General features: G+C 41.8%; 1 protein-coding gene across 1 annotated transcript in view; it reads right to left on the minus strand.

The window, feature by feature from the left end:
- Positions 1 to 25,113, minus strand: part of pleca (plectin a) — a 131,017-nt gene that overhangs the window by 18,724 nt on the left and 87,180 nt on the right. The window contains exons 6-25 of the mRNA XM_083982186.1: positions 21,679 to 21,845; positions 15,943 to 16,058; positions 15,740 to 15,846; positions 14,049 to 14,168; positions 13,863 to 13,958; positions 11,969 to 12,096; positions 11,156 to 11,249; positions 10,369 to 10,523; positions 8,544 to 8,925; positions 7,801 to 7,878; positions 6,994 to 7,155; positions 6,791 to 6,895; positions 6,550 to 6,645; positions 5,190 to 5,315; positions 4,916 to 5,068; positions 4,049 to 4,203; positions 3,829 to 3,955; positions 2,095 to 2,278; positions 1,928 to 1,948; positions 746 to 903 (exon numbers count right to left, since the gene is read on the minus strand). Coding sequence (XP_083838312.1) covers positions 746 to 903; positions 1,928 to 1,948; positions 2,095 to 2,278; positions 3,829 to 3,955; positions 4,049 to 4,203; positions 4,916 to 5,068; positions 5,190 to 5,315; positions 6,550 to 6,645; positions 6,791 to 6,895; positions 6,994 to 7,155; positions 7,801 to 7,878; positions 8,544 to 8,925; positions 10,369 to 10,523; positions 11,156 to 11,249; positions 11,969 to 12,096; positions 13,863 to 13,958; positions 14,049 to 14,168; positions 15,740 to 15,846; positions 15,943 to 16,058; positions 21,679 to 21,845 — 2,730 coding nt within the window. The remainder of the gene's footprint in view (positions 1 to 745; positions 904 to 1,927; positions 1,949 to 2,094; positions 2,279 to 3,828; positions 3,956 to 4,048; positions 4,204 to 4,915; positions 5,069 to 5,189; positions 5,316 to 6,549; positions 6,646 to 6,790; positions 6,896 to 6,993; positions 7,156 to 7,800; positions 7,879 to 8,543; positions 8,926 to 10,368; positions 10,524 to 11,155; positions 11,250 to 11,968; positions 12,097 to 13,862; positions 13,959 to 14,048; positions 14,169 to 15,739; positions 15,847 to 15,942; positions 16,059 to 21,678; positions 21,846 to 25,113) is intronic.

Consider the following 25,113-nt stretch of genomic DNA (forward strand, 5'->3'; position numbering starts at 1 on the left):
ATCGAATTGTCTTGTATTGGAGAGATGCACACCCCTAATAGATAGATAGATAGATAGAACGATAGAACGATAGAACGATAGATAGAACGATAGATAGATAGATAGATAGATAGATAGATAGATAGATAGATAGATAGATAGATAGATAGATAGATAGAACGATAGATAGATAGAACGATAGATAGATAGAACGATAGATAGATAGATAGATAGATAGATAGATAGATAGATAGATAGATAGATAGATAGATAGATAGATAGATAGAACGATAGATGGATAAATAGATAGATAGATAGATAGATAGATAGATAGATAGATAGATAGACAGATAGATAGATAGATAGATAGATAGATAGATAGATAGACAGATAGATAGATAGATAGATAGATAGATAGATAGATAGATAGATAGAACGATAGATAGAACGATAGATAGAACGATAGATAGATAGATAGATAGATAGATAGATAGATAGATAGATAGATAGATAGATAGAACGATAGATAGAACGATAGATAGAACGATAGATAGAACGATAGATAGATAGATAGATAGATAGATAGATAGATAGATAGAACGATAGATAGAACGATAGATAGAACGATAGATAGAACGATAGATAGATAGATAGATAGATAGATAGATAGATAGATAGATAGATAGATAGATAGATAGATAGATAGATAGATAGATAGATAGATAGATAGATAGATAGATAGATAGATAGATAGATAGATAGATACCATCTGCTCGGTCGTCTTCATGGCGACGGCCTTCAGCGGCTCCTTGTCGACCGGCTGACGGAGACGAGTCACCGTGCGGTTCTCACATCCCTCCAGCCGCAGACGCAGCTCCTTGATCTTAGACAGGTAGCTCTTACACACCGACTCGTCCTGCTCACCTGCACACACACACACACACACACACACACACACACACCTGTCAGTATTGATCCGATTGGTCGAGGGATCGGTCAGCTGATTAGTGACAGCACAGATTTAGTTGGTGACAGAGAATCAAGCAGCAGCAGCAGAAACACGGTCCTCAGTGGAGCTCACAGCACTGTCCTATTGATTATTGATCGATTATCTGGTTAATTTCATTCATAAATTGATTGATTGAATCATTCACTGATAGTAGCTTGAAAACCAGCTGCCATGATGGAAACCATGCACACAGACGGAGCTGCAACAACAAGAGGAGGAGGAGGAGGAGGAGGAAGAAGAGGAGCATCAGAGTGAAGCTGACTGAGTTCATTAACAAAGTGACACACAACAACGGCAGAACACACATTTACACACACACACAGAGAACGAAAGAACGATAGATAGATAGATAGATGATAGATAGATAGATAGATAGATAGATAGATAGATAGATAGATAGATAGATAGATGATAGATAGATAGATAGATAGATAGATAGATGATAGATAGATAGATAGATAGATAGATAGATAGATAGATAGATAGATAGATAGATAGATAGATAGATAGATAGATAGATAGATAGATAGATAGATAGATGATAGATAGGTAGGTAGGTAGGTAGGTAGGTAGGTAGGTAGATAGATAGATAGATAGATAGATAGATAGATAGATAGATAGATAGATAGATAGATAGATAGATAGATAGATAGATAGATAGATAGATAGATAGATAGATAGATAGATAGATAGATAGATAGATAGATAGATAGATAGATGGATGGATGGATGGGTGGGTGGGTGGGTGGGTGGATGGATGGATGGATGGATGGATGGATGGATGGATGGATGGATAGATAGATAGATAGATAGATAGATAGATAGATAGATAGATAGATAGATAGATAGATAGATAGATAGATAGATAGATAGATAGATAGATAGATAGGTAGATAGAACGGCCAATCAGAAGCTGCCACTGCCACTGGAGCAGCTTACCTGAGCTGGGCGGCACTGAGCCTGAAACGACGTGAATCCAACAGTCAACACACCGACGACCACAACAACACACTCAGTAATATGAGGACTGTGTGTGACTGTGTGTGTGTGTGTGTGTGTGTGTGTGTCTGTGTGTGTGTGTGTGTGTGTGAACAGCGAGTACACACCTTGCTCGGCGGAGCTGACCATGGTGTTGTAGTGCACGTTGGCCGTGTTGTAGTTGGACTCCACCTGCATCCGGTCCTCGGCCCCGAACATCTGGGAGTCCTGACTGTCCCTCAGGAAGTCCTGGTAGTGGAGCTCCAGGTTCCTCAGAGCCACACGGTACTCCTCCACCCGCAGGGTCTTAAACTGGGGGAGGGGGGGGTTAACATTACAACACAGGAACCAGGAACCTGTCAAGGAACTGCTGTGCATATAATGTGTATGACTTTATATTTCATTGTTACAGGGATAGTTCACCCAAAATTGAAATTTCACTCATTATTAGCGGAAGCTTCTTCTTCCGCTACAAACAAGCTTGAAATATAGACTTTTTTTTTTTTTTTGGGACAATTTTGCATTTTGGGGCTTCAATACAAGACGGACATTACATACGAGCAGCATGGAGGTATTTGGATGTTTTTTTGGTGTGTCTTTTTGTTACGAAGACAGTTGGTATCCATTTGCAACCGTTATATGGACATGCACTGCTACGCCGAGACCCCCTGTAACTCAGAGAAGCCACGGAGGACTCTGAAACTTCTCCCAGCCCTTAGTCCACATGAGGGGGAGGAGATAATGAGTGAAATTTCAATTTTGGGTGAACTATCCCTTTAACATTACAACACAGGAACTTCCCCCGGGAACCAGGAACCTGTCAAGGAACTGCTGTGCATATAATGTGTGTATGACTTTATATTTCATTGTTAACTGTAGGCTTCTAATAGTAATAGGCATCTTCCAGCACTGTAAATGATCAAATTGTTCCTTTTACTTGTGTATTTTTAACTGTGCAAAATAGGTAACACTTTACAATAAGGTACACAAAATTAGTTGCTGAGGAACTAATGAAGAACGTGACTTGACCTGGTCTTTTTAGATGTGGAAACTGTGTTTCTGTATTGTCTATGTGTTGTCTATTGTCTTTTTGTGTCATTCTATGTATCACCCAGTTTGTGGTCTGTGTTTTCTGTGTATTTTTTATATGTTATATGCTGTTGGGACTGCAGATGGAAATTAGCTGTGAGCTAAATCTGGTGCAACCATCTCTTCATTTTCTGCAAATGATTAATGTCATTGCACATGTCCATTAATAAACTAATAAATTAAACTAAACTAATGAGTAGTTGGTCAGGAACTGAGGTAAACAACATTAGAGTAGTAACTGAGGAACTAACTGTTACTTAATCATTAGTTACCCTTTTTGTGTACCTTAAAGTAAAGTCATCAAGATGAGTAACTACTCTAATTTTCTGTACCTTATTGTAAAGTGTTACTGCAAAATAAAACAACTAGATTGTGTGATTACACCACAGCATTTTTAAAAACTCACAACTGATTTTTGTCTCAGGTGAGTTTCACATGTTGAATATTATAATAAATATTGATCTGATTGGTTGTGATCAGTTTGTGTGTATTGATATTGATACTTTATGTATTATATAATCTACACACGTTTTTATTTATGGTTAATTTGTTATTTTTCTACATCATACTGCAGTTTTCTTCTTCTACTTCATGTCTGCTGCAGTAACAGTTGAGTTTCACTGATAGGAGATCAATAAAGGTTTAATTGATCTGATCTGATTGATTGATTGATTGATTGGCAGCTGCTTCTCTCATTAACTTCCCTCTCTTCATCGCCTCTAACCACTTCCTGTTCTGTTCCTGTGTTTGCTTTGTTATGCCGGCCCCGTTACCATGGTGATGTTCCAGGACTTGATGATGTGGATGTCTCTCATCAGGTATTGCCATGACAACAGACTCCTCATGTCCACCGACATCGTCTGCCACATGTTCTGCAGCCGCTGCAGGTTCCCGTCCAACCTGAGGACGGAGACCAAGACGATGAGCTGATCTGATCTGAATCCAACCAATCAGGGCAGAGCGTGATGAGCATCGCCTGACCCCTGAACTCACCCGGCGACGCTGTTGACGGCGTCCTTGTTGGTGGGCGGGACCAGGAAGCAGATGGACGGGACCGACGCCTCGCTGCCTTTGTCGTTCAGGACTCGCCACTTGTGCGGCTGCGAGTTGTTGAGCAGAGCGCACTCGTCTCCTCGGTGGACGGTGATCTGAGGGACGGACACACGGACGGTCAGCGAACGCAACACGCCAACACAACACAGAGACGTTATAACAACCATAGTTAAAGGAATAGTTCACCAAAAAATGAAATTCAGTCATTAGTGCCTCCGCCTCATGCTGATGAATACTCCGGAGTAGTTTTTTATTCCTCAAAGTGCATCTGGAGACCCAGGAGGCCGGTTCATAGTCCAACCAAAACTTTATATGACAGTAATAGGGCCCGACACAAAGACGTCCATAAAACTACACAAAAACCATTTAATATTCCTCCACACTGCTCGTCCACTGCAATCCAAGTGTCCTGAAGGGAGATAGTCCACGATAAGACATTTTTACAGCCTAACAGTCCTGTATTCAAATCCATTACAGGGCTGTTTAGGCTGTAAAAATGTCCTCAATGAGGTAGTTTCCAGTAAACTCTGGACTATCTCCCTTCAGGACACTTGGATTGCAGTGGACGAGCAGCGTGGAGGAATATTAAATGGTTTTTGTGTAGTTTTATGGACGTTTTTGTGTCGGGCCCTATTGACTCTCATATAAAGTTTTGGTTGGACTATAGGAACCGGCCTCCCGGGTCTCCAGATGCACTTTGAAGAATAAAAAAACAACTCCGTAAGTATTCATCAGCTTGAGGGGGAGTCACTAATGGCAGAATTTCTGGTGAACTATTCCTTTAAACGGATGGATGTGAGCTCTGACCTCCATCTGTTTGAAGTCGCACACGGCCTGGACCGGCTGTTTGCCCTTGATGGGCGCCGCCGGGTTCCGAGGCTTCAGCTGCACCACCGTCTTCGCTCGGCGCTTCAAACCCTCCAGGTGAGTTTTTAACTCCGTCAGCGCCTCCTTCTCATCCTGAACAACAACAACAACATCCTCATCATATAAACAGTTCATCATGACGTCGTTAAGCAGCAGACTGATGTCACTGTGTGTGTCGGTTCCTGATAGTGTGTGTGTGTGTGTGTGAACGTACGGCGGCGTCCTGCAGCAGATCCTCCAGCCGAGTGACGGTGATGGAGCGGTCACACGTGTACTTCCTCTTCATCACGTCCTGCATCTTCTGGATCTTCTCCTCGGTCTCCTTCACGTCCGAGAAGAACTGGACGAAGGAGAGGAAAAGAGAAGCAGCAGGTGAAGAAAGGTAAATTGATCTTTTTTTTAAAATTTTATTTACTTTTATTAATTTTCTTTTAGCAACAAGTGTAGTCCATTAAAGCTTAACGTTAGCTTTTTACTTCTGGACATCGCATTAAGCTTCAGATACGGTAGAAAAGGAGTTCATATGAAGATTATCTCAGAAACTGGGTTTTTAGTCTCAGAGCTGATTTTCTGACTTCATCCAGAACACAATGCAGAAACCACATTCACTTTCTTTACGGGAACCGGCGCCGTGATGAACTTCAGCCCTGGATAGACTCTATAGGCGAATTTGACAAAATGTTGAACTGTCCCTTTAACGATCTTAGCGAGTGGTGGCAGGCCCGGTTCTACGAGGGTGCATAAGCATGCATTGCACCCTCAGTTTATGTGTTTGCATGCTCCGTTGAAAAGAGGGGGAAAAAAGTGCGCGCGCGTCAATGCACGTCACTCATCTGCGTCCAGCGCGCAGTTACCTGCACCAGCAAAACGCTGCTCTCTGCAGCACCGTTAACATAACGTAAACAATGGATATTCGGAAGTGGTTCAAGCAGAACCACGCCAGCAGGTCGGACAACGGTGGTCATGATGAGACAGAGACTCGATCTCAACTTGAAATTCATGAAGCTGCTGCTGCAGCTTCGTCGGGCTGCTCACTCCTGCCCGAGCCGCTGCCGCCGCCGTCCCCCCTCCCTTCACCCCATGAGCAGGTGCCCGGCCGACCCGACCACCTAGGTATGGAGGAACCACTTCAAGTGCGTTTACAGAAATATCCGGCATTTTCTTTGTTCTGCAGGAATATTGCTGCAAAAATGCACTTTAAATGTTTGACTGGTATCATTCCACTTAAAAAAACTGTTATATTTAGTGGTGGTTTTGAACTGTATGGATAAAATTAGTTAGAATTTCTATGTTTTATTTCCAAGATAAGAAATATCTGTTGCTAGATCATCTGATGGGTGAGGTAGCCAAGACTAAATGTAGCATTTTCGTTGTTCTGCTACAATATTGCTGCAATAAAGCATTTGAAAGACACTTTAAACATCCTTGTTTTGCTAGTATCATTCCGCTTGAAATGATGGGACAATGCATAATTTAGTGTTGTATAACATGCCAGGCATGTGCACCCCCTCTGATCTGAGATGCACCCCTAGTCATCATTTTCTAGAACCGGCCCTGAGTGGTGGTGAGCTCACCTGGAAGTAGGCGGTGTTTTCTTTCAGGTGAGTCTCGATGCAGCAGCAGAGCTGAAGGATCCAACTCCACTGGGTCTGTAGAGCAGCAGTGAAGGCCTGAGGGGGGAGAGGGGGGGAGGAGGAGGAGGAGGAGGAGGAGGAGGAGGAGGAGGAGGAGGAGGAGGAGGAGGAAGAGGAGGGGTGAGTATAATGCATCTATTAAACAGAATCGTGGTCATGTGACCTGAGCTGGGACTCGGACCTCGATGGTGGTCCTGGCCGGGTGTCCGTCCCTCAGCAGCTTGTCTCCGGTCGTCTGCACCGTGTTCACCTTCTTCTCCCGCAGCTCCAGCTCCCGCATCAGACCCTGGTCGCCATAGCAACAACAACACAGTCAGTCATCGTCATCATCACCACCACCGCTGAGCATTATGGGTAAAAAAAAAAACCCAGTGTATGTAGTACCGAGTAGTTGTCCTTCTTGGAGGTCATGTTGGAGTTCTTGTCGCTCCAGTCGTAGTTCACCTCCTCCTCCTCCTTGTCGTTCAGCCACATCAGCTCCTTGGTCGCCGCGGTGACGAAGGCGTGCAGCTGGTCCAGGTAGCGGAGCCGGGCCTTCGAGTTGTTCTGGGGGCGGGAAACAGATCGAATGAACGAATGAATGAATGAATGAATGAATGAATGAATGAATGAATGAATTAATTTTATTTTGGAACGAACGTGTCCTAAATGAAAAAAATAAAAATCTAAGTTTCATCAAATCATAACACGCACACGTTTGAAAAGGAGAAGAAAGAATTACGCACTTTTCTTTTATTCCCTTTCTACTCATCATGGTTTCTACATATATACAAATACTACATAAATATCCATATTAACATACATATACAACATAAATATCAATAATATACTACAGAAATATCCATATTAATATATAGTTACATAAAAATCCATATCAATAAACCATAAAAATATATAAAACATATATACTACATAAATATCCATATCTTATACTTATAATATCCCATATGTTTAGCTATTCATTTTTACCCCTCATCTTCCATACACGTATTTAGAAATAACTTTTTAAATATATGCACATGCTTTCATTGTTGTTCTTACAGCCTCCTTCTCTTTCTCTCAACATTCCCCAGATATTTTTTGCCAGTAGATCATTTACTGCTTTGTACATTATCTTCGCTGATTATTATTATTATTATTATTATTATTATTACTACCATGGTGACATCCCATGATGTGAGTCTCACTCACCAGCAGTTTCCCGTACTGAAGCTCCAGTTTGCCCAGGTAGTCTCTGTACGCGGCTTTACTGACCGGGGACACCTGAGACTGAGCGGGAGCAGAGGTCAAAGGTCAGAGGGTCAAAGGTCAAAGCTGTGAACATTCAAACTGGATCAAAACTGTTTCTCTTTCTCACATCAGAGCTTCAAACACTACAGATTTTATTTTGAATATGATCTGGTGCTCAGAGCTTCCAGTTGTTCAAAAGGTTTAAAATCTATCCAGAAATTACAAGCACAAAAAACTTGCTTTCACTGGCAGATTTTTCTACTTATTTCAAGTGAAAATTTCTTTGAAACAAATGAAAATGATCTAAAAACAAGTTCATTTTTAGGTGATGAGTCTTATTTGAAGTGGAAAGAGTTTAGTTTTGACTAGAAATGAGACATTTTGACAAGAAATAAGACAAATATTCTTGGAAAGATTTTGAGTTTTTGCAGTGTTGACCTGCTGCAGAAAGGGCGGCCATATTTTGCCTTCTTCAATAAGTCATAGAATACTTTCATTTCCGCTCTCTTCTCCTTTTCTCAGTAGAGTCCCCATGCATGTCAAATTTTGTATGTTGTATGATCGATGTGCAATTCATGTATGTGAATTAGTGTATTTTTGTTTTGCAGTTTGGCTGTGTCTGTGCTCTAAGGTTCGTTGTTTGTTTTTGTGAAATCAATAAAATACAGTATATTACAAAAAAAAAAGAAAGAAATCCCCGGTACCTCGTCGGACTTGGCCCTCTCGATCTTGGAGCGGAACTCCTCCACCGACTGGTGCAGGCCTCGGTGGCTGCCCAGCTGCGACTCCACGGCGGGCAGGTCCGATCCCCAGGCGCCGTCGTCCACGCGGCGCTGGTTCTCCTCCACCCAGCCCAGCAGGTCCTGCACGTAGCGCAGCGTCACCTCGTCCAGCTCGGGCCGGACGCGGCCGCCGCCGGACGCCTGCTGCAGCACCTGGGCCGCGGCCGCCGAGGACGAGGAGGTGGTGTGGACCTGGGACATGTGGATCTGGGTCATGGGGATCTGAGCCGTGGTCACGCCAGACTTCAGACGCAGGTTGTACTCGCTGCGCAGGTTCACCAGGCGCTCGTGGAGCCGGTACACCCTGCACAACCACAACCAGAACCAGGATGAAGAGTCAGAGCTGAGTTCATGTTCAGTCAAATAATAAAGTTTTAATCAAAAGAATAAAACTTTATGTTTGAGTTCAGGAGGTTAACCCTCTATCGGACACGTGCAATGGCCACATATTGAGGATAATAAAGTTAAACTTCACTGCAAAAACTCAAAATCTTTCCAAGAATATTTGTCCTTAATTTATACTTAAAATAAGTAGAAAAATCTGCCAGTGAAAGTAAGTTTTTTGTGCTTGTAATAAGAAAGAAAAACTTGCTCCACTATCAGATTATTTTAAGTGAAAATCTGCTTGAAAGAAGTAAAAAGTGTCTAAAAACAAACTACTTTTTATGTGATGAGTCTTATTTTAAGTAAAATTAGATTTGTTTTGACTAGAAATAAGACAAATATTCTTGGTAAGATTTAGAGTTTTTGCAGTGTTGAACTTGAACTTAAAGTCGGTGGAGGTTATGTTTTACTTAATCAGGGATTTCTCCAGAACGCTGAAGGGTAGAGACATAATTCTTTTTTTAAATCAAAAACGAGACTTTTCAGCCTTTTAAACAAACTCTCCACTGTATCCATAGCTCCCAAAGAGGCTGAGTGATCCAGCTTTAAAACCCACGGTCCAGTAGGAGATCTACGTGTCTATAGAGTTCATTTACATCATGATGGTCGCTCTGTCACCTTGAGTGATCGTGATTATTAGAAAATCAGCCGTAAATGTAATAAATAATGCGTAAATTTACCATTTACACATTTAACTCAAGCTAAGACCAAGACATTTGATCATCATATCCATATGGAAGAAGAAAGTTTGTTACTGCAGGAAACAATACAAATTGAAATGTCAGACCTGTTTTCATGCCAGGCGAGTGGGGCATAACATACATAATATAGTAATAATGAATAAATAAATAATGTTAATAGTATATTTTGTATCATAGTTAGAGCCCTTATTCGTTTTTCCCCTAATTCATAAAACCTCAAAGAACAGTTATATAGAAAAGAGAAGATTATAATAATTTTCTGTGTGAAATGTATTTTTCCGTTTTTTTCCCCCTTCCTTTCTTTTTCTCGTATATATATGAAGAGTTCATTTGCAAAAGCAGATAATTTGTTTTTTTTATTTCAAAAAATGTTTTAATCATTATTTACACCAGGTGATATCAGTCAAACCAAAGTTGAGTGGCTTTGACCAAGGAGATGAGACGTAACAAAACAGACGTATCTAAAAAAAATAAAGATTTATTGAAAACAACACTATGCAAAGAATAATTAACAAGCGTCAGCTCATTTAAAAAAAAATTGTGTTTATGTGCTTTTGCAAATTAACTCTTCGTATCTTTTTCTACACCCTATGACACCACTACAGGATGAATATTCTGAAAGATTGAAGAATAATCTGTCGTCTCAGTTTGTAGTGTCTGACCTGCGGTACATCTGCTCGGCCTGCAGGTGGCGTCCGTCCTTCAGCAGCTGGACGTCGTTGAAGAGGAAGCGGATCATCCCCTCGGCTTTCTCCAGGTCGGCCTCCATCTCCGCCGTGTGCTGGGCCGGTTTCCCTGCACTCATCATCCTCACGTCCTGCAGAGAACAGACAGAGACATGGTTAGACAATCTGCCTTTTCATGGACAGCCGTCAAAGAATGAAACAAGCTGCCTGAAACCCTGAAAAGCTGAACAAACTATTTAAATTTCTCTCATAATCTAAAACAATGGCTACTGGAGAACCAAAGTTGCCAGCATGTTTAAAAGCAAAGCACTTGTTACTCAGTTAGTCACTTAAAAATATGTATTTTAGTTCTTCTTAACGCACTCAATTTATGGAATTATCTTAAAGCCTTATGGAATATGAATTGTGGAATTTCAAAATGTTTCATCGTATTTTGTATCTTGTAAGACGAAGCTCTTCTTTCCATTGACCATATAGGATTCTCAGGTGTGTTGCACTTGACCTGGTCTTTTTAGATGTGGAAACTGTTGTTTTTGTATTGTCTATGTGTTGTCTACGGTCTATTTGTGTATCACTCTTGTATAGTAGTTTGTGGTCTGTGTTTCCTGTGTATTTGTTATATGTTACATGTTGCGACTGCAGATGGAAATGAGCTGTGAGCTAAATCTGGTGCAACCATGTAAACGATTAATGTCACTGCACTGCACACTGTCCCCTAAATAAACTAATAATAACAGAATAATAACATGTTTTTGTGTCTCACCGTCTGCAGCAGCGTCTCCACCTGGTTGAGCTGCTCCTCACACACACCCGACTCCATCTGGACCTTGGAGACGACTCTCTGCAGCCGCTCCAGCCTGGAGGACAAGAGGAGGGAGAGGGGGGGTCAAAGGTCAAAGGTCAAAACTCAGCTTCAACAAGGTCAAGCACCTGTCAATCAAATCAAATCAAATCAGATCAAATGAGATGAGATCAAATCCTCCTGCAGCTTCTTTCTCCTTCGTCTCCATCTTGGACCTGAAATTAAAAAGTTAATCACTCACTGGCTCCGCCGCTGCAACACAAACATGGCGCCATATCCCTGGTGCATGAACGCCATGATGGACGCTGCTGAACACACACTTCACTTCACTTTAGATTTTAGGAACAACTGGCTGTGGGCTCAGTGAGCTGCTGCTGCTGCTGCTGCTGCTGCTGCTGCTGCTGCTGCTGCTGCTGCTGCTGCTGCCGAGCGGAGAGAGAAAGACGACACCGCCCCGACGAGAACATGTGATGATGAAAAAACAACTCCACTAATCAAATGACCAGATTATTGTGAGGCTGTGTTTCCGCGGCGATGGCACAGCAGCCGTCATGTGTTTGCCCTCATTCGATCTCTTGACTTCCTGCCCCAACGAAAACCCTCAGACTCACTCAGCTCCGTCGCCACCACCACCGCAGAAGAGGAGGAGGAGGAGGAGGAGGAGGAGGATGATGAGTCACCTGCTGCTGCTTCACTTCCTCTCACTTGTTCCACTTTGTATTAAAACACATATTAAGAAGAAAAAGCGAGTGCAGCAGCTCTAGTGGTTTTTACCTCTCGAACTCGGTCCGGAGGAGGCGCTCTCTCTCCAGGATCGCCACGTGCAGACGACCCCACTCCTTCTCCACGTCGAAGGGATGGTAACCGGGCGGCACCTTGACGTGTCCGGCCTGCACGGCGCCCTGACGACCAGACGGGAGCAGAGAGGAGGTTAATGCACAGTCGTTTCTGCAGGTTTCAACTCACATCTAAGACTTTTTAAGACTTTTAAAGACCATTATGGATAAAATTTAAGACCCATACTGCAAAATATCAAATATCTTACCAAGAATATTTGTCTTATTTCTAGTCAAAATGTAATTTCTAGTCAAAACAAATCTAATTATACTTAAAATAAGACTCATCACATTAAAAAGTAGCTTGTTTTTGACACTTTTTCCTTCTTTCAAGCAGATTTTCACTTGAAATAAGCAGAAAAATCTGATAGTGGAGCAAGTTTTTCCTCCTTTTCCACAAAAAACTTACTTTCACTGGCAGATTTTTCTACTTATTTCAAATGAAAATGTGTTTGAAACAAGTGAAAATTATCTAGAAACAAGTTAATTTTTAGGTGATGAGTCTTATTTTAATAAATGTTGACTAGAAATTAGACAATTTGACAAGAAATAAGACAAAAATTCTTGGAAAGATTTTGAGTTTTTGCAGTGTATATCATCATGAAACGTACAAAAGAAATGCAGAGTCACAAAATTACTTTTGTAGTTTGAAAATACACTCAATAAAGCTCAATGAAGTGTCACTGGAGCATTTTATTGAGGATTTGAGGTAAGACAATTAAGACCACTGAAATTATTTAAGACTTGAACACAATACTTTAACGAATTTAAGACTTTTTAAGACCATTATGGATGAAATCTAAGACCTGTATCATCATGAGTCACAAAATTACATGAAAAGTAAATCAGCTGCAGTATATAAGTTGTGCATTGGGCTCGCTTGTAGTTGAAAATACATTGAATAAAGCTCAATAAAGTGTCGCTAGAGCATTTTATTGAGCATTTGAGGTCAGAAAATTAAGATCTGTCAATTCTCTCAATCATTTAAGACTTGAACACAATACTAAGACTTTTTAAGGCCTAAAATTTTGATTTTCAAAACTTTTTTAGACTTTTTAAGACCCCGCGGACACCCTGATTACTCTTTGATTTATTTCTTCTCCTATTCTAACTTATCATTTTGTAAAGTGAAGGAGGCAAAGCGAGTAAGAGTTTCATTACATGGTTTTTAACGTCTTTCTATGTGACAATAAACATCTAGAATCTTAAATCTTGATAAAAGCTGATCTTCAGTCTGGAGCGCATCACATCCAAACATCTGATCTGAGGTCAGACTGTCAGACTACGGTGGCCCTGAGGGCTCAAACTCCAGACTACGGCGGCCCTGAGGGCTCAAACTCCAGACTACGGTGGCCCTGAAGGCTCAAACTCCAGACTACGGTGGCCCTGAGGGCTCAAACTCCAGACTACGGCGGCCCTGAGGGCTCAAACTCCAGACTACGGTGGCCCTGAGGGCTCAAACTCCAGACTACGGCGGCCCTGAAGGCTCAAACTCCAGACTACGGTGGCCCTGAAGGCTCAAACTCCAGACTACGGTGGCCCTGAGGGCTCAAACTCCAGACTACGGTGGCCCTGAGGGCTCAAACTCCAGACTACGGTGGCCCTGAGGGCTCAAACTCCAGACTACGGTGGCCCTGAAGGCTCAAACTCCAGACTACGGCGGCCCTGAGGGCTCAAACTCCAGACTACGGCGGCCCTGAAGGCTCAAACTCCAGACTACGGCGGCCCTGAGGGCTCAAACTCCAGACTACGGTGGCCCTGAAGGCTCAAACTCCAGACTACGGTGGCCCTGAAGGCTCAAACAGACACACAACCATCTCCATCAGATTCACCTCGAAACACTTGAAGATGTGTTTGGAGCGGTTCTTGTCGGCCTCCTTTGCAGGAAGTTCTGTCTCCTTGAACTTCAGGAACTGGCGCCAGAGAACCTGCAGGAGGACGGAGGACAGGCGGATTAGTCCTTTATCATCATCATAATTTTCATCATCGTCATCCTCTTCGTTCTTCTGTTCACTCACCTCGATCTCCTCGTAGCTGGTGGGGAACTTCTTCTCCTCGAACACCAGGATGTGGTGTCTGATCCACTGCAGCAGAACCGTCACCAGCTCGTAGTATTCCTGCCAGCGCAGCTCCAGCTCCTGAGGAAGAGGAGCAGAGAAGAGCAGAGGAGGAAGAGCAGAGGATGAAGAGCAGAGGATGAAGAGCAGAGGAGGAAGGTCAGAGGATGAAACATGGAGGACGAGTGTTTCTAGATGTTTCACCTCATCATCTCTCTTCAGTCTCTGGATTTTGTTATTGTTTAATGTCTCAGTGTCTCCATGTTTGTCTTATTCCTGCTGCGTTCTTAAGTTTTAATCTTTATTTCATACATAAAACACTTTAAATCTTCATTTTAGATGCTGAAAAGTGCAAAATAAATCAACTTTGATTTGATTTTTTACTTGATTAGTCTCACAAAAGCACCTTTTATAATGATCATGTTTATCCTCCTTTATCCATTCACCATTTTTATCTGTAGTTTCTTTTATTTTCATTCATGTTTTACTTTATTTATTGTTTAAATTAACTGCACTGATCTCCAGGCTAAAAACTACAGCTTCTGTATTATAAACCTGGGATGAAGATGATGATGATGATGAAGATGTTTCTCCTCACGGCTCTGAACTGTTTCTGCAGATGTTGAACTATCGTCTTGTCTTTTCTGTGATGGGAAAGGGATACGCCAATATATTTTTTTTACGTGTCTTGCCTCACTCCCAAGTCCTTGACCAGCAGATAGACACCATCCTTTCGACTGTGCGTGCAGTAACAAGGGAGATAGAGCCGTATCGCCCATAATTAGCCTAGCTCAAACGCTGGAAGTGTATAGGTAGGTAGTGTTAGCCTGCCTCCACCTAAAGTTGCTAATTAGCTTAGCTCAAACACTGGAAGTGTATAGGTAGTGATAGCCTGCCTCCACCTAAAGTTGCTAATTAGCTTAGCTCAAACACTGGAAGTGTATGGGTAGTGTTAGCCTGCCTCCACCTAAAGTCCTCAGAGAAACTCTTCAGCAACTCTAAACGGAAACCGGCGGGCCGATCTTCGTCTCAGAGCTGACAAAACTCTCCGTTAAGGCATCTTGAGCGGTCAAATGCCGCTAACGGGACAAGATCGGTCAAAACGGAGGGTTCAAGCAAAGACGGTTTATTTTGGTTCAAGCTAGCTACATCGAGGGTAGGTTAGCTTCCTGTTTCAAAGTAAAAGCACTAATTCTATCGTCATGGTTTTCTGTATGTAAAGGGCAACAGGTGTTTTATTTTGTGAAAGTAACCGGAAGTGCGTTGGTCACAACGGCTAGCTTGAGTAGCGCCGAATTCGTCCGAACAAAATTGTAAACAGCTGGTCACCTAAAGATGTTTGAAATGTTGATAAAGTGATATATTTACAGAGTTTAGAGCTAAAATGAAACCAGCTTCTGACTGCTGTTTTCAGCTCAGATAGGAGGCAGGCTAACACTACCCATACACTTCCAGTGTTTGAGCTAAGCTAATTACGGGCGATACGGCTCTATCTCCCTTGTTACGCTTGTTACTGCAGTGGAAAGGATGGTGTCTATCTGCTGGTCATGGACTCGGGAGTGAGGCAAGACACGGAAAAAAATGTTGGTGTATCCCTTTAATGAGGAGGAGGTTTAATGATGATGATGATGATGATGATGATGGACACTCACGTTGGCTTTAACCCCGTCCTGGACGTCGGGGACTCGGGGCATGACGTCGTACAGCGAGGACACGTAGGTGATGATGGACTTCTCATCTGGATGAGGAACGTCCACATCTGGAGACACAGAGAGAGAGAGATAGAGAGGTGTGTTAACTCTGACCAATCAGAACTGTCTCACCTGTGTGTGTGTGTGATGTCATGATGAATCACCCTCGGGGTCGAGCAGCCGGGTGACGCCCAGCTCGCGGTCGGCCGTGCTGAAGGCCTGCTCCAGGTTCTCCTGGTTGGTCTGTCGGTACACCTGACTCATGTCGATCAGCGTCGGCCTGAAGACACAAGTAACAAGAATATTTGTCTTATTTCTAGTCAAAATAAATCTAATTATACTTAAAATAAGAAAAGTAGCTTGTTTTTAGACACTTTTTTCAAGCAAATTTTCCACTTTAAATAAGTACAATGCAAAAACTCAACATCTTTCCAAGAATATTTGTCGTATTTCTTATCAAAATGTCAAATTTCTAGTCAAAACTAAACTCTTTCCACTTAAAATAAGACTTATCACAAAAAAATAACTTGTTTTTAGATCATTTTCACTTGTTTCAAACAAATTTTCACTCGAAATAAGTAGAAAAATCTGCCAGTGAAAGCAAGTTTTTTTGTGTGCTTGTAATAAGAAAGAAAAACTTGCTCCACTATCAGATTATTGTAAGTGAAAATCTGCTTGAAAGAAGTAAAAAGTGTCTAAAAACAAGCTACTTTTAGTCTTATTTTAAGTAGAATGAGATTTGTTTTGACTGGAAATAAGACAAATATTCTTGGTAAGATTTGGAGTTTTTGCAGTGTAGAATAATCTGACAGTGGAGCAAGTTTTTCTTTCTTATTACAAGCACAAAAAACTTTCTTTCACTGACAGATTTTTCTACTTATTTCAATTGAAAATTAGTTTGAAACAAGTGAAAATGATCTAAAAACAAGTTAATTTGTAGGTGATGAGTCTTATTTTAAGTGGAAAGAGATTCGTTTTGACTAAAATTGAGACATTTTGACAAGAAATATGACAAATATTCTTGGTAAGATTGAGAGTTTTTGCAGTGTGAGGAGCAGCTCATTAATCTCTCTGACACGTGGCAGCTCTCTCTCTCTCTCTCTCTCTCAGCTGCAGCTGGAGGCAGGAAGACGAAGACAAAGACGATCAGAGCAACAAGAAAAGACACGAGCAGCTTCACTTTGCTGCTCCGATGCAACAAGTAGCAACAAGCTGCAGAAACACAGAAGACAGTGAAGGCATCGTACACTCGCTCCACCGTGTGGACGTAGGTGTGTCTGAGCCCCGGCTCGGCGTCCCGGTAGCAGGCCTGTCTGTAGGACAGTCTGTCTCTGCTCAGGTGGACGACTTGTTGCTGCTGCTGCTGCTGCTGCGGCCGCCTCTCTGGCCCCGCCCCCTCATGCTGTTGATGATGCTGCTGCTGCTGGCCACTGTGTGCAGCTGCTGCCCCTCCCATCGCTACCATCCGCCGCTGCTGCTGCTGCTGCTGCTGCTGCTGCTGCTGCTGCTGCTGCTGCTGCTGCTGCTGCCGCTGCTGCTGCTGCTGCTGCTGCCGCCTCTCTGGCCCCGCCCCCTCCTGATGCTGATGCTCCTGGCCGCCACCGTGTGCAGCTGCTGCCCCTCCTCCCATCGCTACCATCCGCCGCTGCTGCTGCTGCTGCTGCTGCTGCCGCTGCTGCTGCTGCTGCTGGGGGGGGTAGTTCTCCTCCCGCGGGACGTCCTCACACAGCATGATGACCCGGTCCTCCAGGTCGCTGATGGAGCCGGCCGTGCTGCTGGACGCGCTGTCCAGGCGCTTCTTAGAGCGGAACTTCTTCTTCAGCTTCAACATGACCACGGAAAAATATAATATCTCCAGGAAATTTTAAATTGAATGGAACGCAACTGGACTTTTCAAGACGTTTCACCTCTCATCCATCCATCCATCCAAGACTCTTCAGGCTTCATCAGTTCACGATCTCATCTGACCAGTGAGACAACTACACTACGACCTGGACCAATGAGAACAGGCTATTCACTGACGGAAAATAAGAATAAAAAGTCTCCAAGGGTTAAAACCAGATGTAAACTGAAGCTCTGTGAGTGAACGACGTCATAACTTCATCCTCCCTGCTCCTCCTCCTCCTCCTCCTCCTCCTCCTCCTCCTCCTCCTCTCGCTGTCCGTCTGCAGCTCAGTCCGTCCTCTTCTTCTTCCTCTTCCTCTTCCTTTTCCTCCTCGTCCTCTTCCCTCCGTCGTCTCGCTACCTGACTGAGCTGAGCTCTGCTCCGACTGAAGCCGCTGCTCCGACTTCACTCTGATACTGATACACCCACACAGAGACACAGAGACACAGAGAGACAGAGAGCGAGAGGGAGCAGCCTGTCTGGGCGATGCTCACTCTCCCACTGATCCGCTGCTTCCTGCTCCGACTCACACACACACTCCGCTCCGACTCTAAGTGGCACTCCGCCCTGCACACATGGTTTGTGTTTCTGAGAAAGCAGCAACTCAACAACTCAGAGAGAGAGAGAGAGGGAGAGAGAGAGAGGGGAGGGTTCAAGCTGGAAGAACGTGGGGTTCCCGTCGTCACAGCAACAAGCGAAAAGAAAAGTTTTTTACGAGCATCTTCTCCAGAAACTTTTTTCCAGCCGCAGTCAGTCGTCAGGGTGAATCATTACACAAAACAGCTCCGATGTGAAGGAAGGAGGAAGGAGGAGGAGAAGCAGAAGGAGAAGAATGTGAAGGAGGAAACAGACGGAGCTCTGAGTCACTGAACAAACTAAAAACTAAAACTCTAAAACTAAACCGACTGACAGAGATTTAATTTTAGCCTCAGTGTAAGTTAATTAACAGTTAACGAGCTGCTTCAAACACGGGTCACATGTCGGAGCCGAGTCGGACATTTCTCTGTGTTTGTCTGAACTTTAAATAACAACAACACACACACATTCATCAACAGTGTGATTCTGCTCCATGTGCAGATCATCAGTCTGTTTTGTTCAACGAAGGGTTAAAATCTGACTAGAAAAACTCTGTGGTTTTTAAATAGGCTATGGGATAAATGTTTGTTTTCCTGCTTCTAAGCGATCTGAAATAAAATACGACCGACGTCCGTCTCCACAGCTTGACCACGGAAATTAAAACATTCAACATTTCTGACCCTTCAGCAGTAAATTAAACCGACGTTTTAACTGTTTGACCTTTGACCTTTCAGCTTCTACGTCTCAGGTCCAGACACGTTCAACGACAGAACAGAACCGCGCTCTTATTTTGACAGGATGGTAGAAATAACTTTGACTTCCTGTTGCTTTTAAACTGTGACTCCTGTGAAACCACAAAAACAACATTATTAGCCTATCTGTTTTAGTTTTTTTTCTACCGGCTGCAAACGCACCACATGCAAACTTTACAGAAGATAAAAGACATTTTAAAAGCTTTTATCTTTATTTTCACGTCAGGTCTTTAAAGATTTTTAAAGCTAAACCTCTGTAGTTTCTGCCTCTGATGTTATGAGTTTCTTCCTCTTCACAACTATCTTTTATTTTCTGTTATTTTTTACTTGTGACATCAGATCTTTAAAGCTTCACAGATCCTCTTTTATTCTGCCTCTGATGTTACAGGTAAAAAAGAATAACCAAAAATAAAAAAGTAAAACTGAGGAGAGAATTTAACTCATAACATCAGAGGCAGAATAAAAGCTGAAGCTTTAAAGGTTTGACATTAAAATAAAGATAAACGAGCTCCTAAAATGTTTCTTATCTGTTATTTTGCAGGTGGTGCGTTTGAGGCCGGTAAAGAAAAAAAAACAAAACAGCTGACTCTCACCTGTCGCTCTGTTTCTCTCACCTGCATGAGCTCTGACTATAGGGGCTTAGTCTGATTCACCGATCGGAACCAGTTAATAAACTGTGAGTAAAATCTAATTTAATTTTACACTGCAAAAACTCAAAATCTTTCCAAGAATATTTGTCGTATTTCTTGTCAAAATGTCTCATTTCTAGTCAAAACGTATCTCTTTTCTCTTAAAATGAAACTCATCACCTAAAAATGAACTTATTTTGAGATTATTTTAATTTGTTTCAAACAATTTTTCACTTGAAATAAGTAGAAAGATCTGCCAGTAAAAGCAAGTTTTTTGTGTTTGTAACAAAGAAAGAAAAACTTGCTCCATTATCAGATTTTTCTACTTATTTCAAGTGAAAATTTGCTTGAAAAAAGTAAAAAAAAAAGTGTCTAAAAACAAGCTACTTTTTAATGTGATGAGTCTTATTTTAAGTATAATGAGATTTGTTTTGCCTAGAAATAAGACAAATATTCTTGGTAAGATTTTGAGTTTTTGCAGTGTAATTGTGCTCTGTCTGTGTTTTATCTCTTTCAACTTAGATAGATAGATCTCTTGTTTTGGGGGCTTTTAAAGGGGACATATTATGGAAATATTACTTTTTTAACATGTATCTGGGTGTTTGTCTTGTCTTCCAGCCCCAAAATTGCGAGAATTAACAAATAAATCAGTAATTTTCAGGCTCCCTAGATTGAAATCCATGTGGTTTTACGAGCTGTTCCCTCAGTTGTCTTCCAGTGATGTAACTAGCTTTCGAATTTGCAGCAGTGGCTCATTTGCATTTAAAGGGACAGGCACTGAAACCAGCCGTTCTGAACAGGGATGTTTGGATCAGATGAAAAGAGCTGTGATGTTTGATCCTTGGGGGATTTCGATCAAAGCATGTCACAGACGCGTCTTTAAGACACCTGGGAACTATTTTAATTTGTGGAAAAGGGGCAGAATATGTCTCCTTTAAACCTGAGAAAATAGAAAAGAGGGGGTTTTGCTACCAGTGAGTTTTGAGCGCAAATAAGGAGGAAAGCTAGCCTGACAAGCCAGACTATATCATTAACATGTCTAATCTGGCAACGACCGGTAGACCTCGGCTCAATCCAGGGGGCGGGATGAAGGATGTCTTTCAAACTGCCTCTGCACCAATAGGGTAGCGCTACGACCAATCAGAGCAAAGAGCAGGATGACGTCGGTAGATTAAACTTTTCCCATATCCCGTCGGCAAAACACCAAATACATCCCTCTTCTAAATGAATGACTTCAGTGCAGTTTCTTGCTCAACTTTTAAAGAAAATGACAAGTTTAATTCCTTCAAAGTTGATGCCTTTGCCAAAGCCATCTTGTCATGTTTTTCACCGTCGCAAGTATGTCGTCATTGCGTTAAGCCCGCCCAACAACTAGGGTGCGTCTAGATTTCTAGGCTAAAGGAAAGCAGAAAAGAAGAAAAACAACTACAGACATTTTTACTGCTATTTTCTGTTGTGCAGTGTTATTGAGTAGGAGCGATGAGTCCCATCGTTGTGCAGGATGATATGTGCGTCGGTGCTTGTATAGAGTTTCACCCAAGGGGGCAGTTGTCGGTCTGAGAAGTGAAGCTCACTTCCGCGTTCAGAAAACTGCAATCCCCTCGGCTTCCTCTGGGGGCTGGTGTCAGAAGGGAGCATTCTCCATAGACCCCCATGTTAAAATCGCCGACTTTACATCCTCAGTAAACATGTTAAAAGCCTGGTGTCAGAAGGTTTTTTGGTCTCAACCGATAGTTTCTACCCCCGCACACACTCTGAGGGGGTTTAACTCTACCGTTTTACTGTTATTAGGTTAAAACTCTGGCCAATTAGGGCGCGGAAACGTTGAGTGACAGGTCCGAGCAGCTCCGTGGACAGCTGCTTCGAGGCCAGTGGGCGGGTTCTCGGCCGGCCAATCCAACATGGCGCTGTCCGAGGCCGCCATATTGGAGTCACAAAAACGACTCCCCAAAACCAATGGGTGACGTCACGGGTGCTACGTCCATTCTTTTACAGTCTATGGTTTCACCACACCACGGACAGAGCTGTTCTGTCTCTCCCTGACTCCCTGTGACTGACCTGTGCTTGTGGATGACGGCGTTGAAGAGCTTCCCGTCCCTCCAGCTGGTGGTGAAGTTGTCGCAGCGCAGACCCTGGTATCCCTCCACCATCCTCTGGGACCAGAGCAGCAGCTTCTCTTTGGCCGTCATGTCGTCGGACTGACCGTTCACCTGGATGTCTGAGATCTGACCGGAGGAGCACAGACACCACGTTATTATCACCTTATTACCACGTTATTATCATATTATCAGGTTATTAACATGTTATTATCATGTTATTATGTTATTACCATGTTAAACAGGTGATTTTACCAGGTCATAGAACAGTACATATCCCCAAGCTGTCCGACTACCCAACACTCAGAAACGACCATGCATTTTATTCTGTTTTATTAAATTTTAATGTGTTTTTTTTAAATATATATTTTATCATATTTTATTGTGTTTTTATTTTATTTTATTTTTTACTATACTATACTATTTTATTGTTCTTCGTGCATTAGTCTCCATGTCATTCTTCTTGTTTCACTATATATATACTTTTTCATTTAAAATGTAAAGCACTTTAATTGGCATTTATTTGCTTTGAAAGGTGCTACATAAATAAAATTTGATTGATTGATTGATTGATTGATTGATTGATTGATTGATTGATTGATTGGTTGATTGGTTGATTGATTGATTGATTGATTGATTGATTGATTGGTTGATTGATTGATTGATTGGTTGGTTGGTTGATTAATTAATTGATTGATTGATTGATTGATGATGATGAGCCACATGATAGGTTTTAATCAAAAGGCTGTCAAACAGTATTTTAAGTACAGTTCTCATTATTGTACCTATTTTTTTTATTATTATTGCTATTTACTTTATGGTGCACTTCTAACATGCACTATGCATTTTATATGTGGACTGCTGCTGTTAACCCACACAGGTGTCTTAGTGTTTTATTTTACTCTTCCATTCCAATCCATGTTATTTATAAAGCACAATTTAAATAAACACAAAGGTTTCCAAAGTGCTGTACAGTAAAATAAACACAATAAAACCATAATAGAAGATAATTTACTTAAGATAAAAAACACGATAAAACATAATAAAAAAAAAGTCTGTGATAAAATATCCTTGCGCATAAAATCAGGAATTGATGTGAATTAGACAGTGAGGAGGCCTGTCTATTTACTCTTTTAATGGACTTTAATAAGTTTTACTGTATGCTATTTCATGATTATCTTGTCATGTTTTATCTGTGACGTGAGTGAAACCCACTGAAACTAATTCCAATTGACATGTCGATATGTTAATAAAGTGTTGAATCTTTATATTAAACGTTAGTTAATTTAATAGTTTTTCCTGCAGCTCCTCCGTTGTTTTCTGTGATTGATTGAATCTGACTGAGGAGTCGTTAAAAAGCTGAGAACAGGAAGTGGTTTCCTGCAGATGAGTCACAGCTCAGAGTGAAAAACTTTACGGACACATGAAACTTAAGTTGTGACGAACACGGATCAACGGCTCGGTCCTGTGTTTGATGAGTCGACGGATCAGAACCAATCAGAACAAACGCCCTGAGACAGAAATAAACTGGTCGGTCCAGAAGTTTCCAGGTTGGATTCTTTCTGCAGATGTGAACCAGAGTCTCTCTCTCTCTCTATCATCAGACCAGCTGATGATGATGAGACGGCAGTGGTGTTTGTTTTAATCTCGCTCCCGGACGCCCCAGGTGGGTGGAGCTCGTCGTAAAACTGTGCACACACATCGTGAGAAGCAACAATCACAGGAAAGTTCATGTGTGTGTTTTTAATTCCCACGTTTTAATCGATTTGAAGAAAAAAACTTAACAAAACCAAACATCTGCAGCTTCGGTTTGTGTTTGAATCTACACTTCGTTCTGTGAAGCTGCTGCTGATTCCTCTGAGGAACAAACGCAGCTTTATTTAACTCTGTGATGATGATGATGATGAGTCACAGCAGAAATAATCATTTCTCCCGTTTCTCTTTTTTCTTTTTTGCAGGAAAAGGGCGGAGGAGGGAAAAAAGAAGCCGTTTCTTCCTTCTCCATTTTCCGTCCTGAGGGAAACCCCGGCCTCGGCCTCGGCTCAGCGGCTCGGTGACTCAGTGGAAACTGGACCTCCGCCCTCGGGAGGGGAGGTCCAGTTTCTGGTTCCTGCTTTAGACCAGACCGGTCGCTAACACCTGAGAGGAAACTGGACCGACACCAGACACACATTCAACTCTGAAGTTCTGCTTTTTTATTAAAAAAAAACACAAAAACTTCCCTCAGACTCAGTTTGACGTCAAACTTTTTATTCATTGATCAGTTTCTGGTCCAGAATCTGTTTTCTAACTGATTTATGTTTTTTTTTCTCTTTTGACTAATGTTAATTTTTAATCTAACACATAAATAATTGGAGATAAACATGTTTCTTTATAAACCTGCAGATGAATCCTCTGATTTATAAAGACTTTTCTTCTACTTTATATAGGCTACAGTGGGGGAAATAAGTTTTGATCCCCTGTTTATTTTTGCCCTTATTTCACTTGATAAAATGTAAATCAATCTATAACTTTTATATGATGACATTATTTCTGGATGCTTGGTTGATATTCCGTCTCTTTTTGTTAAAATAAACTTACTATAAAAACTATAGACCGTCCATTTCTTCGTGGGGAAGCAAACTTACAAAATCAGCAGGGATCAAATACTTATTTTCCCCACTGTATATGTATAATTAATAAAAATTGTTTAAAAAAAAATATTATTACGATTACTAATTTAATTCTTTTAGTTTTTTCTTTTCTTTTTTAATTTTTGTTCATGTTATTGTCTTGTTGGATTGTTGTCTGGTTCTGTTGTTTCTATTGTCCTGTGTCATAAATATGTTACCTGTTAGTCACTCATCTTGCACAATAATAATAGAAAAACAACTTAAAAGTATAAAAATATAGTATAAATAAGTATAAAGACTGAATGAGTCCTACAGGACCAAACATTGTTTTCATTTTCTACATTTCTTTAACTTTAGTAATGTTGGGAGTTTTCTGTATAAATAACTTTTCCTCTGTCTGAGTCACTGATCTCACGTCTTCGTCGCTGCATCAAAGAAACTTCTCGTCTTCCTAAAACCCGAACTGACCGAACATCTGGACCGTCCTCAGAAACACATCTGCCTCTCACTAACTCCTTCTTCCCACAGACTGTTTATGTTTGACAGAAGAAGGAGAAGAATTTAAGGCGGCGCTGCAGAGAAGCTGAATGGAGCTCTTTCTTTCTTTCTTTCTTTCTTTCTTTCTTTCTTTCTTTCTTTCTTTCTTTCTTTCTTTCTTTCTTTCTTTCTTTCTTTCTTTCAGTGTTTTAGTCTCGGAGCCAAACATTCATTCAGAAACCACCAGGAGCTGATCGGAGCGGATCGACTCCACTGGTCCACTGTGTCGACACGAAGCTGCATGGGAA

This window comes from Trachurus trachurus (assembly GCF_905171665.1).
Source record: "Trachurus trachurus genome assembly, chromosome: 11".
Taxonomy (NCBI): domain Eukaryota; kingdom Metazoa; phylum Chordata; class Actinopteri; order Carangiformes; family Carangidae; genus Trachurus; species Trachurus trachurus.